The sequence below is a fragment of the Bufo gargarizans genome, chromosome 9 (assembly GCF_014858855.1).
Source record: "Bufo gargarizans isolate SCDJY-AF-19 chromosome 9, ASM1485885v1, whole genome shotgun sequence".
Lineage (NCBI taxonomy): Eukaryota > Metazoa > Chordata > Amphibia > Anura > Bufonidae > Bufo > Bufo gargarizans.
In genome coordinates this window covers 114,109,236-114,132,133 of record NC_058088.1, presented here as the reverse complement: position 1 = coordinate 114,132,133, position 22,898 = coordinate 114,109,236, and the positions used below count along the sequence as shown (strand labels likewise).

Here is a 22,898-nt window from a genome sequence, read left to right as displayed (position 1 = left end):
TCAAGAGTACTGTGCTTACCCAGGGGTCAAGTGGCGACATCGGTACACGTGCATATTTACGCTCTAAACCAGCGTCACCACCATAGAAACTAGTAAAGACAACTTAAAAACATCACAATCACTGATTGTACAAACACTGCTAGTTCATTCTTATAGTGTCCTAATGATCCAGGAAGCTTTCTTTTGTAGGAGGACACGATTCCTGTCGCCAGCACGCACAGGAGTCTGAATCTAGCTCTATCCCAGCACATGACAATACATCACTGTTGCCATAATGCATCACTTGTACATGTTCAATTAGCCTAGGTGATCCCAAGCCTGTCTCAATAGGCTTCCTATGCTCCCTGAATCTTATATACAAATATCTTATGGTTTTCCCTATATTAAATCTGCCATATGGGCAAAAAATTACATATACCACAGACAGTGTTTTACAAGAGATGAACTGTCTCACAACAGGCTGTACTTTACCAATATTCAAATGTTTGGTTTTACAAATGAACTTGGCAAGCTGAACAATGACCACAACTGAGATTTGATGGATGCACTTCTCTAACCGTTTCTTAGTCTCCTCCTGAAAAGAACTACGAACTAAAAATTCCTAAAACTAATAATGGGACCTTTTTCTGTCTTACCCTTCAAAATTTCATCTTGTGCTAACATATGCCGATCACAGGAGCCATCGGGGTATATTTAAATGTGAATACTGCTCTATTATCCTTATCCCTAGAATAATTATTTCTTTTCTTGGGAACTAGTTCATGTCACCCTCTGCTGACTGCTTTCTTCTAAGTAGTATTTAATGTTGTTTCTGGGTAGTCTCTCTGGAGGAAGCGTCTCTTCAACTCCTTAGACCGTTTGCTGAATGTTTCTTAATCACCAACTATCCTTCTAAGGTGCACAAACTGACCATATAGGACCTCCATCTTGCAAGAGTTTACTAAGCGATTCCTGGAAACCTTAAAGAGGACCTTTCATGTAAATTTTCTAGTTTAATTAAATACCTTTCCATGAGGGGTACCCCCGTGATGCCGACACCCTGGTTGTTTTTTTTTTGTTTGTTTTTTTTTAAATACCACTCGTATGCACTGCTGTGCTCCCCTGCAGTTTTTACGCTCAGTATGTTAATCCTGAGCATCAGTACAGGGAGGACACCAGGGTTTCTCAATGGGCATCTCCTTCCTGGCTGTGCCACAGTCCAATCACAGCGGAAGGAGTCTCAGCCAAGGAGAGGAAAAAAAAGAAAAAAAAAAAAAAAAAACTGCTCACCTTCTCCCTGACTGATTGGATCGCGGCACAACCAGGGAGAAGGAGACGACTATTGAGAAACCCTGGTGTCTGCTCCTCCCTGTACTGACGCTCAGGATTAACATAGTGAGCGTAAAAACTGCAGGGGGCACAGCGGCGCATACGAGTGGTATTTAAAATAAATAAACAAACAACCAGGGTGTCAGCATCAGCGGGGGTACCCCGCATGGAAAGATATTTAATTAAACTAGAAAATTTACATGAAAGGTCCTCTTTAATATGTTGTTTCTCAAAAAAAAAAAAAAAAGATGGTCATACCCATGAGCTACCCAAACAGCCATCTCTCACATGCACACCCAGCTCCACCACATATACTCGCTTTTTGTAAATGGAGAGTGGATAAACTGCTGCAAGGCATAAATAGCAGAAATGTAAGGGGAAAGTTGGGCTTCCCCAATACACACGGGTGATCCTGCAGAAATCACCAAGTTGGTCAATTGTTACCCAATGTGTATGTTCCCAGCCCATTTAAACATAACGTAGCTCTATCAAATACCATGTGGCCACTGAAAAGGCTGTGCCTGTGCAACAGAAATATGGAGTTGTGTATATTACGGGTACTGCTTAACAAAAAAAGGTAGGCGAGGGGCTGGACATTAAACTTACCTGAAAATCACCTTTCTCCATATCATCAAATAAAGCACCTGAACTGTGGTCAATATCCATGGTTTCTGAAAGTGTTGTGTCCTAAAATATAGACATTGAAGGAGTTGCTGACAGTTTTCCAGACAGAAAAAGTATCATTAAGGGTCCCTAAATACACAATTCCATAACCCCTGGAAATGAACAGTGTATAAAGTTCAATCACAAAACATTATTAAAGTGCAGTTTTAACTTTCTCTGCATAATAAACGCAATTTGCTGAAATTAGAAAACCTCTTTAAGGTGATTTAAGGTAATTATTATGTCATTTTATGCTCATCCCAATTCTGCTGCTATCTCTAAATAAAATACATATATTAAAGTTCTGAAATTATTTATCTTTGTCTCTTTTTTTTATATCACAGAAACCTGACATTTTAACAGGGGTGTGTAGACTTTTTATATTGTGTGTGTGTGTGTGTGTGTGTGTGTGTGATTATATATAATATATATATATATATATATATATATATATATATATATACACACACACACACACACACACACACGTTAAAATGTCAGGTTTCTGTGATGTAAAAAAAGAGACAAAGAAATAATTTCAGAACTTTTTCCACCTTTAATGTGACCTATAAACAGTACCACTCAATTGAAAATCAAACTGAAATATTTTAGGTGGAGGGAAAAAAAAACTAAAAATGTGGTTGCATAAGTGTGCACACCCTCTTATAACTGGGGATGTAGCTGTGTTCAGAATTAAGCAATCACATTCAAAATCATGTTAAATAGGAGTCAGCATACACCTGCCATCATTTAAAGTGCCTCTGATTAAGGCCTCATGCACACGGACGTTTTTTTTCACGGTCCGCAAAACGGGGTTCCGTTGGTCCGTGATCCGTGACCGTTTTTCCGTCCGTGGGTCTTCCTTGATTTTTGGAGGATCCACGGACATGAAAAAAAAGTCGTTTTGGTGTCCGCCTGGCCGTGCGGAGCCAAACGGATCCGTCCTGAATTACAATGCAAGTCAATGGGGACGGATCGTTTGACGTTGACACAATATGGTGCCATTTCAAACGGATCCGTCCCCATTGACTTTCAATGTAAAGTCTGGAGTTCTGTTATACCATCGGATTGGAGTTTTCTCCAATCCGATGGTATATTTTAACTTGTAGCGTCCCCATCACCATGGGAACGCCTCTATGTTAGAATATACTGTCGGATATGAGCTACATCGTGAAACTCATTTCCGACAGTATATTCTAACACAGAGGCGTTCCCATGGTGATGGAGACGCTTCAGGTTAGAATATACAAAAAAACTGTGTACATGACTGTCCCCTGCTGCCTGGCAGGTGCTGCCAGGCAGCAGGGGGCAGACCCCCCCCCCCTGTTTTTAACTCATTGGTGGCCAGTGGGCCCCCCCTCCCCTGTTGTTAACTCGTTGGTGGCCAGTGTGCGCACCCCCCTCCCTCCCTCCCTCCCTCTATTGTAATAATAGCATTGGGGCCAGTGTGCGCGCCCCCCCTCCCTCTATTGTAATAATAGCATTGGGGCCAGTGTGCGCGCGCCCCCCCTCCCTCTATTGTAATAATAGCATTGGGGCCAGTGTGCGCCAACCCCCCCCCCTCCCTCCCTCTATTGTAATAATAGCATTGGGGCCAGTGTGCGCCAACCCCCCCCCCGATCATCGGTGGCAGCGGAGTAGAAGATTCATACTTACCTGGCTGCTGGGATCTCTGTGTCCGGCCGGGAGCTCCTCCTACTGGTAAGTGACAGGTCTGTGCGGCGCATTGCTGTCACTTACCAGTAGGAGGAGCTCCCGGCCAGACGCAGACATCGCAGCAGCCAGCAGCCAGGTAAGTATGAAAATCTTCTACTCCGCTGCGCACACTGGCCCCAATGCTATTATTACAATAGAGGGAGGGAGGGGGGGGGGGGTTGGGGGGGTGCGCACACTGGCCCCAATGTATTAAAACAATAGAGGGAGGGAGGGGGGGGTTGCGCACACTGGCCCCAATGTATTAAAACAATAGAGGGAGGGAGGGAGGGGGGTGCGCACACTGGCCACCAACGAGTTAACAACAGGGGAGGGGGGGGCCGCACAATGATATTCAAACTGGGGAGGGGGGGGGGGGGGTCTGCCCCCTGCTGCCTGGCAGCCCTGATCTCTTACAGGGGGATATGATAGTACAATTAACCCCTTCAGGTGCCGCACTATCATATCCCCCTGTAAGAGATCGGGTGGTGCCAGGCAGCAGGGGGCAGTCTTGTACACAGTTTGTAGTGTATTCTAACTAGAAGCGTCCCATCACCATGGGAACGCCTCTGTGTTAGAATATACTGTCGGATCTGAGTTTTCACGAAGTGAAAACTCAGCTCTGAAAAAGCTTTTATGCAGACGGATCTTCGGATCCGTCTGTATGAAACTAAAACCTACGGCCACGGATCACGGACACGGATGCCAATCTTGTGTGCATCCGTGTTCTTTCACGGACCCATCGACTTGAATGGGCCCGTGAACCGTTGGCCGTGAAAAAAATAGGACAGGTCATATTTTTTTCACGGCCAGGAAACACGGCTCACGGATGCGGCTGCCAAACGGTGCATTTTCCGATTTTTCCACGGACCCATTGAAAGTCAATGGGTCCGTGAAAAAAAACGGAAAACGGCACAACGGCCACGGATGCACACAACGGTCGTGTGCATGAGGCCTAACCCCAAATAAAGTTCAGCTGCTTTAGTTGGTCTTTCCTGAAATTTTCTCAGTCGCATCCCACAGCAAAAGCCATGGTCCACAGAGAGCTTCCAAAGCATCAGAGGGATCTCATTGCTAAAAGGTATCAGTCAGGAGAAGGGTACAAAAGAATTTCCAAGGCATTAGATATACCATGGAACACAGTGAAGACAGTCATCATCAAGTGGAGAAAATATGGCACAACAGTGACATTACCAAGAACTGGACGTCCCTCCAAAATTTATGAAAATACGAGAAGAAAACTGGTCTGGGAGGCTACCAAGAGGCCTACAGCAACAATAAAGGTGCTGCAGGAATATCTGGCAAGTACTGGCGGTGTGGTACATGTGACAACAATCTCCCATATTCTTCATATGTCTGGGCTATGGGGTAGAGTGGCAAGACTAAAGCCTTTTCTTACGAAGAAAAACATCCAAGCCGGGCTACATTTTGCAAAAACACATCTGAAGTCTCCCAAAAGCGGTGGGAAAAGGCGTTATGGTCTGATGAAACCAAGGTTGAAACCAAGGTTGAACTTTTTGGCCATAATTCCAAAAGATATGTTTGGCCCAAAAACAACACTGCACATCACCAAAAGAACACCATGCCCACAGTGAAGCATGGTGGTGGTGGCAGCTGGAACTGGGGCCTTAGTTAAGCTAGAGGGAATTATGAACAGTTCCAAATACCAGTCAATATTGGCACAAAACCTTCATGTTCAGTTTTCTAGCAGAAGCCTGAAGAGGAACTTCATCTTTCAGCATGACAAAGACCCAAAGCATACATCCAAATCAACCAAGGAATGGCTTCACCAGAAGAAGAATAAAGTTTTGAAATGGCCCAGCCAGAGCCCAGACCTGAATCATATTGAAAATCTGTGGGGTGATCTGAAGAGGGCTGTGCACAGGAGATGCCCTCGCAATCTGACAGATTTGGAGTGTTTTTGCAAAGAAGAGTGGGCAAATCTTGCCAAGTCAAAATGTGCCATGCAGATTTTTTAGAAGTCCGCAAAAATGGGGTTCTGTTGTTGTTTCCGTGTGTCCTCCTTTATTTTTGGAGGACCACCAGACATAAAGGAATGTAAAAAAAAAAAAAAAGGTCTAAGACTGGTTTGCCATGCAAATGATAGGAAAAAAAGGGAACGTGGATGACAATCTTGTGTGCCTCCGCGTTTTTTAGCGGTCCCATTGACTTGAATGGGTCCGTGAACCATTTTCCGCAAAAATAATAGGACATGTTATATTTTTTTGATGGACTGGAACCACGGATGCGGATGGCAAACTGTGCATTAGCCGAGTTTTAAACGAACCCATTGAAAATCAATGGGTCCGCTGAAAATCACGAAAAATGGTGCAACGGACACGGACTAAAACAACGGTCGTGTGCATGAGGCCTAAGGGTGTGCACACTCATGCAACCATATTATTTTTAGATTTTTTCTTCCCTCTACCTAAAAGATTTCAGTTTGTTTTTTAATTGAGTTGTACAGTTTATAGGTCACATTAAAAGGTGGAAAAAGTTCTGAAATAAATTATCTGTCTCATTTTTTTACATTACAGAAACCTGACATTTTAACAGGGGTGTGTAGTGTTATATATACACACAGAGAGATAGAGAGATCTCTATCTATCTATAACACTTTATAGGGAGTGTCCAGGATTTTGATGGCCTATCCTCAATAGAGGACAACAATATCATATCGGCAGGAGTCCAACACCCCTACAGATCAGCTATCTTGTGTTAGCAACAACAAACAAACTACATAGCTCCATTGTGTTGTGGATCGATCTGGTAACAGCAGCATTGTACCCACTGAAGTAAATGCGAACAGCAGTGCAGTTATCAGCTCTCTTCACTACACAAAGGAGGGAGCTGTGTAGTTCCAGCACTAGAGCTACAACAAAACAGCTGATTAGAGAGGATGCAGGACCTTCTCTGATCTGATACTGATGGCCTATACCAGGGATGGGCAAACTGTGGCTCTCCAGCTGTTGTAAAACTACAACTCCCAGTATGCCTAGTCTGCCTACAGCTATCGGACTACAGCAGGGCATGATGGGATTTGTAGTTTTACAACAGCTGGAGAGTCTTCCATTCGTCATTCCTTTTACAAACCTCCAGTTTAATACTATTGTTTGTCTCTCCCTCTTTGCGGTCAGCATCATCTGTCGTGTCTTCATACGGTGAACGAGGTCGAGGTGCATGAGGGTCCAGTCCCAAGTCCCCTCTAGATATCAGAGTGCACATATACATATTGTGGGAAAAGACATCATGCCGGATAAGCTCACAAAATAGCAACACTAGATTAAAGAATTCCACTCTTTCTCCCTCATTTGTAGGGTCAGCTATGAAAAAAAACAAAAAAACATTAAAAATAAGGGAGAGAAAAACTGTACATGATACAGTGGTAAATTCACTCTGATGTTGATAACATCAAGTGGGGGGATATGTACCAGAAACAGTACAAAAGTGGGATACCTTCTTGGGGCAAACACGACTTCAATGGATGTTTTAAAAAAACTCTTATTAGGTAATAAGCTACAACGCGTTTCGGAGTAAAAATACCCCTTTCTCAAGTCTGTGGGGTCTGTGCTGATACAGAGAGTGCAGCTTCTCACATGTGGACAATCCAAACTGTGGGATCCAAACAGCTGCAGGCAGAGCAACCCTTTACGTGTGTGAGAGAGCGCACGTTCGAGGTGTCTAGAACGTGCGCTCTCTCACACACGTGAAGGGCCGCGCTGCCTGCAGCTGTTTGGATCCCACAGTTTGGATTATCCACATGTGAGAAGCTGCACTCTCTGCATCAGCACAGACCCCACAGACTTGAGAAAGGGGTATTTTTACTCCGAAATGCGTTGTAGCTTATTACCTAATAAAAAAAAATCCATTGAAGTCGTGTTTGCGCCAAGAAGGTATCCCATTTTTGCACTGTTTCTGGTACATATCCCCCCCTCCCCCCCACTGAATCTCACATCACTCCTCTGGAGAACCGGCCACGGCACTTACGAGGATTGAGAGACACTGGCAGCACCGACCTACCGCTATCACGAGTATTGTGCCTCTCCCTTTCTTGCCACACATATTGTGACATCAAGTAAGTCAATATCCCCTACAAAGGTCCATGACATCAGAACATGTATCTAATCCATTCATTTTTATTAAGAGCTGGAGGCAAGAGATATAGATATAGATATATAATCTTTGCGCTATGCTATTCGTCTTGTATATTACCATATCCTTTTGTCAACAGAATGTGTCCCTACACATTTAGGCATGATCAGCACTGACTGACTGGACACGGTCAGAATGTAGGGACACCCCATAGGCAAGGGGGAAGGGTAACAAATCAGTTGTCAATTTATATATTTCTAGAGGGAATATGGAGGAACACACACACACTACTGTGTTTAGGAAAGATGCTCCAGAACTCTTATTTTATGGAGAATACACGTATTTACTAAGGCCACCATGGCTGGAAGCCTAACATGTCCTCTTTAAAGGAATGCTAAACATTCATTTGATCCCGCTCATCTCAAAACAATTAAAAATGAAAAATGTATATAAAAGAAATCTTCTATAAGCTTCTCAGCAGGACCTCCGTCATGTCATTCCCCAATCTCACCACTCCTGCACTGTGCTGTGTCTGGCTGTAAAATAACTGGCCGTAGAAGGCCCTGTCTGAGCATACAAAAGATTGGCTGCAGCTCCGGTTCCCACAGCCAAACCTAGACCAAATGGTTATTATACCTAATCAACATACAAATGAATAGAGAAAAAAGGTCCATTAGATCATTGCTGTTTGATGATGGCTAAAGAAAGCCTAAAAAAAAATAATTATTATATATATATATATATATATATATATATATATATATATATATATATATATCAGACCTACACACACTGTCTGACCATTGTTACAATGAACAGTCCTATGAAATATGAAAAAAAAAAAAAGTTCAACTAATTACATCTACAGAGCTCATACTCACTTAACACTGGGGCTTGTGTATCAAGAAACTGGAGGAGGACATCCTGGAAAACAGGGGGTGAACTAAGTGCAGACAGCGACCCCGAAGACACAGATCCCTTTTCATCAACCGCTTCAGAGTCACCACATCGCTGATGAAGAATAAAAAACAAAACTGCCATAAAAAAGGGAATATCACGTCTGCATAGCACAGTGGAATATATTGACGCTATACAAGTAAAATAAACAAAAAAGTTTAGATAACTTAATGGTCTCTACCCTTTTACAGAACTTTGCATAAATCAAAAGTACAAGCCACCGCAATAAACTTTTCAATATACCTTATAAGTGAGAAATGTCTAGTTCTCATGGTATCAGCCGTTAACCTCTCCCCACCCCCCCATCCTGCCAATTGCTTTTCACTTCCGGCACAAGAGGGGTTAATTGATGTGGTTCACCAGATCAACGCTCCCCGTCAATGAGGCTGGGTGCCAGCTGTGTGATATGGCTGGCACCCGCCACCAAAATTTGTATTGAGGGGTTAATTATATTCATTGCTTTATTATATTCACCATTATCTTCTCATTGGTGGCCAGCGAAAGCCACGTCACAGTGGGGAGGGACTGCCTCCTTCTCCTGATGACAACATGATGCACGCCGAGGGCGGCGTGTGCCATGCTCTCTAAGATATACTAGACTGCACATCCTAGTATCGGAAAATAGCAAATCCCAGTATCGGATGGATCCAGGTACAAAAGTATCAAATGGGTGTCGAAAATTCAACCCTACTCTGGACAGAGGAAAGCTGCTAAAAATGCCAGATACAAGTGATACGATGGTCAGAAATAGTGTTATTCCTCATGTACACACACCGTACTATTGATTAATTAAAATTTTGCAGAAAGGTTAGTGACGCTTTATAAAAAAAAAATACAAAAAATAATAATATATAGATTTATAATAGATACCTCGGCTTCAATCTCCATCTGTCTCTTCTCGAGCAATTTAGCTACAACTAAGGCACGGTGATGTCCATAACGCTTGCAACTGACAGCCCACTCACATAGAAGTGCAACAACAGCATCATCATCCGGCGAGATCTACAAAACCAGAAACGTCAGCGCACAAAAAAACATTAACATATTAACGAGTGCAGTAAAGTTTTCAGAATGGTCATGAACTGTTCAATCACCTCATGACCATCTTTTCCAAGACCTAGTCCAAAGATGCGATTATAGAGAGAATCCAAGTTGTTACTAAAGTCAGATTTCTCAAAACTATGGCTATCCAGAACCTCCAGTGTATGAAGAACACGTCCAATAGGAAATCCTAAAAAGATATAACAGTTAATTCACACACACACCAAAAAAAAAAAAAAAAAAAAAAAACCCACACAAAAAAAAAAACCACACACACACACACACACACACACACACACACGTAGCTTAAGAACTACTTAAGAGCAACAACAATACCTGCTGTAGCTTCCTGACACTTATCAAATGACCACCGGACCTCTACTGCTCGTCCACGCTCCTTAATCTGTTGTTCCATTTCCCGAAGTTTTCGTCTAACCTACGTGAGACATACAACTATTAACAAGAATACTGTCAAGAAAGCAAAAGATGCCCTAAAGCAGCAGACAATTGGGCAGATTAATTAAAGGAGTTTGCCAATTTCTGGTTACTGTTGACCAATGTGGTTGAGATGACTATATGGCACTTATTGATATGGCCTTTGTTGATATTCTGTGCCGTTTTCCATATTTAATAAAGTATGCCCCCTTGTTAAAGTCTTGAGTGTTCCACACAGAGGTCCTGTCCATAAAATGGCTGCTTTTGGAGGGTCATGTGACCAGGCATATCACCTCCAGGTGATGTCTCCTCCATTCAAACACACTGTGCCTGCACTAAACTTCCAGCAGAACAAGTACATTTGGCAGGTGCAGCGTTAGAATGGAGAAGACATCACATGGAAGTGATTTACCTGATCACATTCTGCGGTTTTATCTCAGTCCAATATTCCGGAACACTTGCCAGAATGCCGGACTCGGTTTTGCGGTCTGCACATGCGCAAACCTTTAAAAATGTGAAAAAGATAAATACAGGAAACCGTTATTCCGGATGACAACAGGAGAGACGGATCCAGTATTGCAATGCATTTGTGAGATGGATCCGCATCAGTATACAAATGGTATCCGTTTGCATACAGAATGCCGCATCCAGCAGGCAGTTCCTGCAACGAAACTGCCTGCCGGAATCCAGCAACGCAAGTGTGAAAGTACCCTTAGTGAAAACTCCATGGGATTGATGTGCCAAATTAATTAAGATCTCTTATTGAATTTAGCACACTTTCTGGCAGTACTTATGCCATAAAGTCAAATGTACACCACCAATGAGCTGGTGTAGATTTTACACATACTTTAAGGGGGTCTCCAGGCTTTTAATATTGATGGCCTATCCTCAGGATAGGTCATCAATATCAGACTGGCGGTGGTCCAACACCTGGAACCGCTGCCGATCAATTGTATGAAGGGAAGGCATGTGTAGTGTGCAAGTGCCATCTTCTTTTTCTCTTCCTGCTGCTATGTCTATGGCAAGTGAACAGGAAGAGAGATGGGAGACGGCAAGTGTACACTGCACGCGCCTTCCCTTCATACATCTGATCAGCGGGGAAGCCGGGTGTCGGACCCCCACCAATCTGATATTGATGACCTAGCCTGAGGATAGGTCTTCAATATTAAAATACTACTAATAAGCAATAGTCCGTTTTCAGGCCCTATTTACCTGCTGTGTGAATGCAGAATTGCCACCTGGCATGGGCAGACTGGAAGGAGCAATAGGAAGGTGATCCAAAGGTGAACCAGTCTTAATTCGGTTGTCAGTCAAAGAGTAATGCCATACAAGAGCACTGGGACAACAGAGAACAATACTCTACAAAGACAAGTGAAAGAAACAAAGTAACGATGAAGAAAGAGAAAACATAACAGTTATGTTCAGGGTGAGAGAAATCCAAGTCAGATGACAGTACCTGCAGCATGCAGCTCAACCCAAACACAAGAGGCCGATGTTGTGAGCACTGCAGGAGATCGCTGAATGGGGAAGATGAAGCAGATCCTGAGGGTGGAGGGGGTGCAGGTGCAGGAGGCAGAGTATTACCAGCCTGTGCTGTAATGAGGTGCCCTGTATGGCCCCCACTACTTTCCAGCAGCTGTGCTAAGCGCCGTGTGCAGAAATAGGCTAATCGCCGTGATAGGTAAGCAGACTGGACTAAAGAACCTGAATACTGCAGAGACAAAAAAAAACTGTAAGTGGAATGCAACTGGTGTCTAACAGAAAAGTCACTGTACTATTACACTCACACGGAGGAGGAGAGGAAGCAGCAGCTTTAAGAGTTCATCTTCTCCAGGACGGATCTTCTCAAAACATTCTAAGACCCAAGTCAAGAACTCATGTCGATCCAACATCCCATCCTGTAATGTTACACAAATATACATATTATCTACATGCATGGGCTGCTTGTACGTAGAGTCATGCACACCAAGGGCACACTGGGACAAATATACTAATGTAACTGCACCTAGACTGGCATACGCCAATGTGATGGACCTGGCGCATCTTTAGACTGCCTGGTCTACGTTTACCCGGTCTAACTATTGGAGAGGATTAATACATTTGCCCCATTGTGTTTAGTCTGCAATGCCCCATATTTTCAGTGCACTATTTCAAGACAGAATTCTTACCTGGAACATAAACATGGCTAGTTTCTCATTATATTCCCACTGTTTTAAGGCTAGCTCAACCTCTGGAGGCATAGGTCCAGATGAGGTTCCAGTGCCACCATTTACTTGACCATTTACTTGCCGGTAATACTCTGCAACTTTTTGTAGCTGCTCCCATAGATAGCGTGTGATGATCTGTGTCCACTCTGCAAAAAAGGAGGATGTCAGCAACAGAACATACCGATCCTCCACCAATAAAAGTAAATCAGAAGCAGCATTTTACCAACGAATGGATCCATGACATGTCTCTTTTTCACTTTGGTTTCTGTAATGGCAGCATAATAAGCACAGGTCATCTTAATAAGCCAAGCTGCCCGCATAACTGGCACAGAATAACGTGCCAGAAACCCAAAAACCTCTTCCTTCTTCCCAAAAATGGGAACCTGTTAGGCACAAAAACAGAAGCAACTCAGCACGTATGCAGACTAACATTTTGTAGAACCCAATATGTTTACCAAATCATAGCATAATCCTTTTACGTTTCACACAAATGAAAAATGTCCACCAACATGAGGTGCAATACTGACTTTCTTAGCAAGGTGTGTGAGAGGTTTGGTTCCTGCAAGATCTGTGAACCAGTTGTTAATGGAGCTCTGGGAGCGAGCAGTGACCAGCCAGAAGTTGTCCTTCTGGTTAACTTGAGGTTTTCTTCTTCCAGTGTCTGGTAGGGTGTTGCAACGTAGTTTCTCTGCCATGATGTTGGAGAAATTGGAGCTAATCTAAAAGTAAGAAACGGTCAATGTAACAATAAAGAAAGGGAAAAAATAAATAAATTAGAAACAAATGAAAGCAATAAATGCTCAGTCGCACAGATGAGATACCTTGGCTGGGTTAAAGTTAACATTCTTAGCACTGCCATGTTCGTCTCCTGATACAGCTGGCTGGTTATTGAATCCTTGCTTTACATTTAGTGCTGTAAGCTCATCCTGGAGAAACACAAATGGCAGACACCGAATAAGAGCAGGTTACAAGCCGTCGGGATCAATCATAAGGTTTTAACTGCAACATTTCCTCCAAAAACTCTTACTAAATCCATCACTTCCCAAGACACAGTGATGGAGATGGACTGTCTACACATTTAGGAGACTGAGATTTTTTTTTATCAAAGACTAGAATAGGTTGTCCAAAGGAGCAGCTCATCCTGGCACAGAACATGTAGTACCATACTGTCTAAAGAGGGACGTTACTAGAAGCTAATACAGGTGTTCTACCAGAGAAATGTCCATGTGGTCCATAGATCAGCAGTGTCTGAGGGATTGTATGTGGAGTCTGGTTTCAAGTGACATTGCTGCAGGAAAGACCACTGAATCTTTAAAATATTGTATCCTGAGGCCAATGTAAGATGAGGGACCCCTGTACTTTCATGGCACATCCAATGGATATTTATTGTACTTCACTTAGATCCTGCAGAGTCTTACAGACATCATCACTCACTGTCCCCAGTGGAGCTCACAATCAGTATGTATTTTTAATGTGGAAGGAAACAGGAACACCATACATGATGTTGTCCTAGGTTAGATTTCAATCTAGAATGCCAGTTCTAACCACTGAGGCACAGTGCTGCCCAATATATACCACACATGTCTAGGGCTTAGTGGTTAGGCAGTTGCCACATCTAGGAGAAGGTAGCATAGAGAGGGGACCCCATCTTAAAGACATTTATGGCATGTGCTGCAGATACGCCATAAATGTCTATGGTGGGCATTTCTGGATTTTACTACTGATAGACCATCAATATTTGATCATCTGGGTTTCCATATATTACATCCCCGCAGACGCTAGAGCTCTTGCGGAACAGCTCATCGGAAGAGATGTGAGGTGTCGGACAACCGTGAGCCAAGTCAAATCCTGGACATCCCCTTTAAAGAAACAATAAGTAAGAAATAGAATCAGAGTGCGTGTACTAGTCACTGCTGCCGTGCATCAGATAACAGTACTTATCTAAGGCTGCTTTCTCATTATTCTTCTGTTCTGTTATAGGAGAAAAAGAATGAAAGTCCTGCATGTAGTGTAGGAACTGAGCCTCCAACACAGATGTGAGTGTAGCCTACCTGTAAGTGATAAGGAGACTAAGGCTACTTTCACACTGGCGTTTTGGTTTCCGGTTGCGAGATCCGTTCAGGGCTCTCACAAGCGGTCCAAAACTGAGTAGTCCTGACACACAATGTAAGTCAATGGGGGATGAACCCGTTTTCACTTACACAATAGAAAATGGATTCGTCCCCCATTGACTTTCAATTGTGTTTAAGACGGATCCGTTTTGGCTATATTAAAGATAATACAAACGGATCCGTCGTGAACGGATGCATGCAGTTGTATTATCTGAACGGACGCGTTTGTGCAGATCCATGACGGATTCGCTCCAAACGCGAGTGTGAAAGTAGCCTAACCAGGAAGGGGATAACAGAGGTTCTTTAATGCTACATCTGAGATAAGTTCACGTTAAAAGCCTGAAACTGCACTAATGTCCTGATTTCTGTCAGGGTATTATGGAGACTTAGTAAAAGGGCAGATCATTAAGGCGGATTAACAACATTTTACCTCACAGACAAATCCGCTACCAAATCTACAAAATCTTACGGATTTGGGTGCAGGACATACATCAGATTTGACTCTTCAAATGGCGAAATTCTCAGCAAGTCTAAATGTTGCTGTTCTGCAATGAAGCCATTGCAGAAGCCACCCCCATCTTACCATTTAGATGCAGCAGACGCTACTGACTGAAAATCTCCCCCCCCCCAGGGATCTGAAGCTCTAAGTGTAGTTAGGCCTTACTCTGGCACACACACTGAAAACCTCTACCCCAACTGCCATGGGTGCCCTGTATAAACAACTGACACAGAGGCCACTGCAGTAAAATGGCAGTGGGCACATCATTGGAGCCATTCCTATCTGAATACTTATGGCATACCAAAGGATATGTCGTCAATGCCTGATAGATACAGGTCCCCAATCTGTAGTTATCTCTCATCACTAGGAACGGACAGGTGGCCGCACGTGTGCAGCGCTCTCCATTCACTTCTATGGGAATAGCTGAGAAAGCCAGCTGGGCTACTTTAGGAAATCCCTTAGACATGAAAGGAGATCCTGTGGATATGACAAATGTCCAGATAAGAATCCTCTAACTGAATGGTGCCATTACAGAGATCCCCTGATGTCTCCTAGATGGATGGGTCAGCAGTATCTAAGTCTCAGAAAACCCTTTTAAGCTCAGATGAAAACAGTATTTATGGAAAAGGATAAACTAAAATCTTGCATTGACAAATATTTGAACCTTTTTACTCAAGACTTAGATGTAGACCCTTTGGCAGTGATCACAGCCTCCAGTCTTCTTGGGTATGATGCCACAAAGGTTTGTACACCTGGATTTGGGGATTTTCTGCAGATCCTCTCAGGCTCTGTCTGGTTGGATGAGGACTGTGTGTGGACAGCCATTTTCAGGTCTCTCCAGAGAAATTCGACTGCGCTCAACTCAGGGCTCTGAGCCACTCAAGCACATTTACAGATTTGTCCCTAAGCCACTCCTGTGTTGGCTGTGTTCTTAGGGTCATTGTCTGTCCGAGGTCCAGACCACTCTGCATAACGTTTTCATTTAGAATATCTCTGTACACTGCTCTATTCAACTTTTAACTCTGACAAGACATTTGATGAGCAGGGACGGGAAAATCTGTTCTGGATGAAATCATTTATGTTGGCTAGAGTAATAAATCGCCAGGAATTGGGGCTCAAATAACCCCCCGTCGGTATCTGAATGGCATCAACTGGTTGATAAAGTGAGGAAATATGATAAACTTGCTATTTGTAATAAGTCCCAGAAAATTAGATGGGATAGAACTTGGTAGTCATGGTCATAAGGTCCTGCTCGCCGCGGATGTGCCCCCAGACAACGACAAGGAGGGTGGGGGGAAGGATGGAGGGGAATGGGGCTAAGTAGACTTCTGTTTATTGTGTTCTTATTTTCTGATACTAGTTTGGCAATCATGAAAGAAAAGACTACCAAATATGTGAATATCTTTGTAATGTCATGTATGTTAAATTTTTATGCTACGGATAAAAAAATAAATTAAAAAAAATGAATACTTTTTTTTGAAAAATGACAAGTCACTTTCTCCCAGCCACTACAATACACTCCCACTGCAGGATTGCTGCCACCACCATGCTTCACTGTGGTGGTGAATTAACGTCACAGAGTTCCATCTTGGTTCTACCAGGGCAGAGAATCCGGTTTTCCAGTCTGATAGGCCTTTAGGTGCTTATTTTTTTTTTTTTTTCGTAAGCTAGGCTTGCTTTTAGTAGAGTGCTGCAGAAATGGTTGACCTTCTTGAAGTTTCTTCCATCTACACACAGGATCTTTGGAGCTCAGCCAGAGTGACCATTGGGTTCTTGGTCACCTCTATTACCAAGGCCATTCTCCCCCGATTACTTAGTTTGGTGGGGCAACCAACTCTAAGTGGAGTCCTGGTTGTGCTACAATTTTTCCATTTTAGAATTATGGAGACCACAGTGCTCTTGGGAATTTTCAGTGCAGAAGAACTCTTTTTTTTTTTCTACCCTTTTCCAGATCTGTGCCTCCACACAATCCTGTCCATGAGCTCTACAGTCAGTTCTTCATGGCTTGGTTTTTGCTTGGATAGTCAGATGTGGGACTTTATATAGACAGGACTGTGTCTTTCTAAAAATCATTTCCAATTTACGACAGGTGGATTCCAAATCAAGGTGTAGAAGCATCTCAAAGATGATCCAGAGAAATGGGAGGCCTCAAGGGCTAAACTTCAACTGTCATAGCAAAGTGTCTGAATACTTCTGTCCATGAGAAATTTTCTTTTTTTTTCTTTTCAAGAAATTAGTAAACATTTCTAAAATGTTGTATTCACTTTCTCATTATGGGGTACTGGGTAAATTAACCGGAAAAACTTGAATTTTTAACACACAATTCCAGCGTGGTGCTGTTTAGAGATGAGCAAATTTCATATTTTGAAATTCATTCACACTTCGTTTGGTGGTAAAAAGGTGAATTGCGTTATGGAGTCTGTTACCACGGACCATAACACAATTCTATGATGGAATGCATAATGGAATGTCCTCTCCTCCATAACGGAAACAGGACGGATCCGTTTTGCAGCCCATAGACTTCTATTATGACGGAATGCCTCTAAAGGCATTCAGTCATCGAATTGCGTTATGGTCCTTGGTAACAGAATCCATAATGCAATTCACCTTTTACCACCAAACAAAGTGTGAACAAATTTCATAAGCAGAAATTTGCTCATCTCTAATGCTGTTATAGCATGACACAGTCACAAGTCAGTTCCTTAGATATTTCATGATATTCACACAACTGTGCTGAGTACAGGAAATACGGCCCGCGTGTCCTCCACATGTCCAGGACCGATGGTGGATCCTTTGAACTGAGCCGACTGGATCAAAGCGATTTATAATACAGTCAGATCCTATCTATCATGTGATTACAGTAAAATAGATCAGCAATCAGATAGGAACTATAGGAAATCACTATGATGCAGTCAGTTCAGGTCAAAGGAGTTGCGGTCCGTCCAGGAGTTATGTCTGCAAGGTCGTGTGAATAAGCCATAAGACAAGGGCTACAATGGTCACACGACACCTGTTGCGGCCAAGATAGCCGAGTAGTGGTGATCCCAACACGGCTGGATTTCTTGTGACTGCTGCGGTGATCCCATTCATTTCTCTGGGATCACTGCTACTCAGCGATCCTGGCCTTTGCCTAAGGCCCCATGCACACGGCCGTGTTTCACAGCCGTGTGCGGGCCGTGGAACCGCGGCCTGGATCCCTCCTGAGAGCAGGAGCGCACAGCGTCACTGGTTGCTATGACGCCGTGCGCTCCCTGCTGCCGCCGCTATGCAGTAATACACTGGTATGATCTATACCAGTGTACTACTGTACTGTGCCGGCAGCAGGGAGCGCACGGCGTCAAAGCAACCAGTGACGCTGTGCGCTCCTGCTCTCAGGAGGGATCCAGGCCGCGGTTCCACGGCCCGCACACGGCTGTGAAACACGGCCGTGTGCATGGGGCCTAATGGTCCTTTTACATGAGCAGATGTTAGTGAAGACATCCCCTAGACTCAGCAGGGAGGAGAGACTGTGCTTCAGACTCATCATTACAGAGAAAAACAAGGCGCTCAGATCCGGGACCCCCACTAAATATCACAGCAAGGCCGCTTACCCCGCCAGTGAGGATTATGCGCCTCCTTCCTCACTTCAGAGCGGTGCGCCATAAGCTCAAACTGACCAATAGCAAAGCTCCTTACTGTTATTGATTGTATGATCGCTCACTGCGCTGATGATTGGCAGGGAAATGTCCAAGACGTATCGGTACACCTTACACTTTTGCCAGGGAGTAAGATGGCCTGAACAGGTGTCTGACGCTTGTACAGGCGTCAGTGCCACCTCTGCTGACAAGCCTGTTGCAGTAACTACTTGCACTCCAAGAAATAATCCTGGAGCTGGTTTTCATATATCTCTATCACGGTCGGTTCTTGCCATTAGCAGTCTATGAATGAACCTGCAACTGGGTGTTACCACTGAAAGCGGGGTGCCCCTGCACCGCCTGATTGTCCAATCAGTGCTGCCGATCTCACGCTGGGCAGGGACACACTCCTAACAGGTAACACCCAGCTGGCAATTCCATGCTAAACTTTTTTTAGTAGCAATAACTGAGGAACAGCACAACAGAGTTAAATACCTGTCAAGAATAAATCAAGGCAACTGGACGTACTGTAGATTTCTTGAAAACGTTTCACTCGTTCTTCCAACGAGCTTTCTCAATTCTGAGTGACTGTACAAGAATTCTCTGGGAATAAATATGTAACTGAATCCACATCTGGTAATTATACCCAGCATGGGGTCAGAGGTCATTATACCCCCGCATGGGGTCAAAGGTGTTGATTCCATTATCCTAATTGGAGTCAGTAGGTGATAAAGACTTCCCAGAATAAGGTGTCAAGACAGCATTGTATGTGGCAGACAATAGATGTCTAACCCCCCACCTCTATTCAAGCTTGGCTTCTCCATTTTTACGTAGATGGCCTCCTTCACGTCTCGTTTGTACCAATCGGCCTCCTTATCCAAAACACGTTCTTGACTGTCTTCAAAAAGGTGTGACCTGTTCCTTTTAGATGTAAGTACACGGCTGAATCTTGACCAGAGGCTTTGGCTCTTCTATGCTGAGCCATATGCTGATGTAGTTGTTGTTTTGTTTCGCCGATACACAGTTCTGAGCATTCCTCATTGCACTGGACTGCGTACACAATGTTGTCCATCTTGTGTTTAGGCGTTGGGTCTTTGGGGTGAACCAGTTGTTGCCTCAGTGTGTTGCTGGGTTTAAAGCAAACAGGAATGTGATGTTTATTAAAAATCCTTTTGAGTTTCTCAGACACCCCAGCTACATATGGGATAACCATATTCTTGTGTCTGTCATGCTTCTCGCCCTCACTGGTAGTCTTGGTGGTCTTTCTTCTCCTTCCTTCTGTTTTGACAAAGGCCCAATATGGATACCCACAAATTTTTAGTGCCCCTCTGAGGTGTTTGAGTTCCTTCGCCTTGGCCTCTGTGCTGGTGGGGGTTTTCTCTGCCCGGTGGTGTAGAGTCTGGATGACTCCCAGTTTGTGGTCTAGAGGATGGTGGGAATCAAATAGCAGGTACTGGTCTGTGTATGTTGGTTTTAGATAGACCTCTATTCCCAGCTTCCTTCCCTCTTCCACTGTTATAAGACAGTCCAGAAACGCCAGTTTGTTGTTCTGCATATCTTCCCGCGTGAAATTGATGTTATGATCCACTGAGTTGATGTGGTCGGTGAAAGCCTGTAACTCTTGTTTATGAATTTTAACCCAAGTGTCATCCACATATCTGAACCAATGACTCTGTAATTCCCTTGAAAGTGGTCAGGGCTTTCCTTTCTACTTCCTCCATATACAAGTTCGCTACAATAGATGAGACTGGCGATCCCATAGCACAGCCATGTTTTTGTACAATCACTCAGAATTGAGAAAGCTCGTTGGAAGAACGAGTGAAACGTTTTCAAGAAATCTACAGTACGTCCAGTTGCCTTGATTTATTCTTTACGGATATATACCATGACCTAGATAAATGAGAACCTTCACAGACAACAGAGTTAAATGAAAAGCTCTCCAGAATCATCATTACATGGGGAATACAAGTTCACATTTCAGTTATTGGGATCCAGGTCTTTCCATTACACCTGATCTCTGAGGAGGCTTCACTACTGGTTTTGGCTCCCAATAACTGATGGAACAACAAAAGTGTGAATGCCGCCCAAGACAGACGTGTCAGGAGAGGTCCCCTTTAGGCAGCTGCGAGGGCTGGGGCTTCAGGCCTTCCACCAGAATTTGGATCTGTATCTAATTCACATTTCTTGATGCCAGCACAGGGGTGTCATCCGCGCGCCTTCTGCAGATGACAGAAAGTGTCCTGGTCCGCATCACAAATGAGAATAGTCCGGAGCAGACATGTATTTTACAGGCTGAAATCCGGACGCAGTGGTGTGAATGAGGCCTTGGGTGACAGCACTCGCCATGGTTTATGGGCTGCGGTCACCTGCGGGATTACTGGCAGCGCCACTCACAGATGGCAGCCATGATGCCAGCAACCGACGGGACCGCCCGAGGGAAGAAAAGCGAGCACTGGTCATTTTGACAGTTTCTAATGTTCACCGCGGTTTTGACCGTTTCCTCCCCATTTGGATAACCCCTTTAAATTCACTCCACAGGGAAGAAACATAGGGGCACCACAAGCCCCGCCCCCGTGGTTCTACCAATGGCAGAGATGGAGCTGCTGCACTGCCTCTGCCGGGGTCCCTCTCCCCATTGTCCCTGCACCTGATGTGGCAGCCGCACCCTCACACCCAGCAGCACTGCCCCGGGCCCCTCACCGCCCCCTCGGAGGCTCAGCATCCCCAGCATCCTGCACAGCCCCCCGCCCTACTCGCCTCCTTCTGCTTGGCGTCCTGCGGGTACACGTCAGGCGGTCCGAGCCGGGGTCTTTTCAGCGGCCGGTGTTCATAGCTTAGTATACCGAAGGCCGCCATCTTCCTTCCCTTCTAGGAGGCGCGTATGAGATGACGTATGGGGGAAAGGTAATGCCTAAATTCCATGCGCAAGGACCTTCTGACGTCACCGGGTCACGTGACATTCGCGAGTCACGTGGTTATGAACCAGATGTCGATTTCTGCTGGAGGTCGGTTTGTGCCTTGAATGGAGTTCTGACAGGTCCTGCCTTCAGTAACTGTACTCTAGACAGGAAACCGGTGAGATCCCCAGAGGCAGGATCTACTGCAGTATGTCCACACTGGACAGATCACTAGAGGTAGGATCTACTGCAGTATGTCCACACTGGACAGATCACTAGAGGTAGGATCTACTGCAGGAACTGTACTCTAGACAGGAAACTGGCGAGGTCCCCAGAGGCAGGAACTACTGCAGTATGTCCACACTGGACAGATCACTAGAGGTAGGATCTACTGCAGCAACTCCACTATAGACAGGTCACTAGAGGTAGGATCTACTGCAGGAACCCCACTATAGACAGGTCACTGGTGAGATGACCAGAGGTAGGATCTACTGCAGTATCTCCACACTGGACAGATCACTAGAGGTAGGATCTACTGCAGTATGTCCACACTGGACAGATCACTAGAGGTAGGATCTACTGCAGGAACCCCACTATAGACAGGTCACTGGTGAGATCCCCAGAGGTAGGATCTACTGCAGCAAGGTCACTCTAGAGAGGCGTCACATTCCGGAGGAGCGGGCAGACCTCCGGAACGTCATGCAAACAGGACAAAGGCAGATACAGACCGCGGACCAACACTATACTTTATTACACATGTAATAAAGGAACACGACAGTAATGACATGCAGGTTAGACAATAGTGGTAGAACTACCACAGAACCAAGTGCACCAGCAGACCAGCGGCAAAACCCAGAGGGCGAAGAGCCAGTGAGCCCCTTTCTTCACAGAGCCCCTGGTGGTGAGGATGAACTGGGCCGAGGGATCACTGGTCGCACCTCCAGGATAGTCCCAGTGCACTTGGCCACCACCTGCAAATAACTACACTGGTAAAAGCACCAACGGGACAGATAACAGAAGGATTGGAACCCAAACACAGGACATGGATCAGACACAAACGGGAACCAATAGATACCTGGGCCCCATGCGGAATAGAAGCATGGCGGTCACAGTCAGAGCTGCACAAAGACTAGATGTCCTCCCTCTAGAGAACCCAGGAGCCCACTCACGAATGCAGGACATACACAGGACAGGAACAGAAGCAGTAAGGTACTGCAAGCAAGACATGGAACAGACAGGATCAGAAGCAGTTTTGCATAGAACCAACAGGATACATACACGGAACAGGTACAGAAGATCAGACAAGGATATAACATCAATGACACGGACCAGGTACAGAAGATCAGGAAAGGCATGGACAAGGATACAACAACTCTACCAAC

General features: G+C 44.6%; 1 protein-coding gene across 2 annotated transcripts in view; it reads right to left on the bottom strand.

The window, feature by feature from the left end:
* Nucleotides 1–21,510, bottom strand: part of MED12 (mediator complex subunit 12) — a 99,724-nt gene extending 78,214 nt beyond the window's left edge. For both annotated transcript variants that reach the window (XM_044305789.1, XM_044305788.1), the window contains exons 1-14: nucleotides 21,377–21,510; nucleotides 13,217–13,321; nucleotides 12,923–13,114; nucleotides 12,619–12,778; nucleotides 12,357–12,541; nucleotides 11,976–12,086; nucleotides 11,645–11,899; nucleotides 11,401–11,547; nucleotides 10,090–10,189; nucleotides 9,807–9,943; nucleotides 9,583–9,714; nucleotides 8,637–8,766; nucleotides 6,757–6,986; nucleotides 1,915–1,995 (exon numbers count right to left, since the gene is read on the bottom strand). In XM_044305789.1, coding sequence (XP_044161724.1) covers nucleotides 1,915–1,995; nucleotides 6,757–6,986; nucleotides 8,637–8,766; nucleotides 9,583–9,714; nucleotides 9,807–9,943; nucleotides 10,090–10,189; nucleotides 11,401–11,547; nucleotides 11,645–11,899; nucleotides 11,976–12,086; nucleotides 12,357–12,541; nucleotides 12,619–12,778; nucleotides 12,923–13,114; nucleotides 13,217–13,321; nucleotides 21,377–21,475 — 2,064 coding nt within the window. In that variant the 5' untranslated portion in view covers nucleotides 21,476–21,510. The remainder of the gene's footprint in view (nucleotides 1–1,914; nucleotides 1,996–6,756; nucleotides 6,987–8,636; nucleotides 8,767–9,582; nucleotides 9,715–9,806; nucleotides 9,944–10,089; nucleotides 10,190–11,400; nucleotides 11,548–11,644; nucleotides 11,900–11,975; nucleotides 12,087–12,356; nucleotides 12,542–12,618; nucleotides 12,779–12,922; nucleotides 13,115–13,216; nucleotides 13,322–21,376) is intronic.
* Between the last annotated feature and the right edge of the window lie 1,388 nt (nucleotides 21,511–22,898).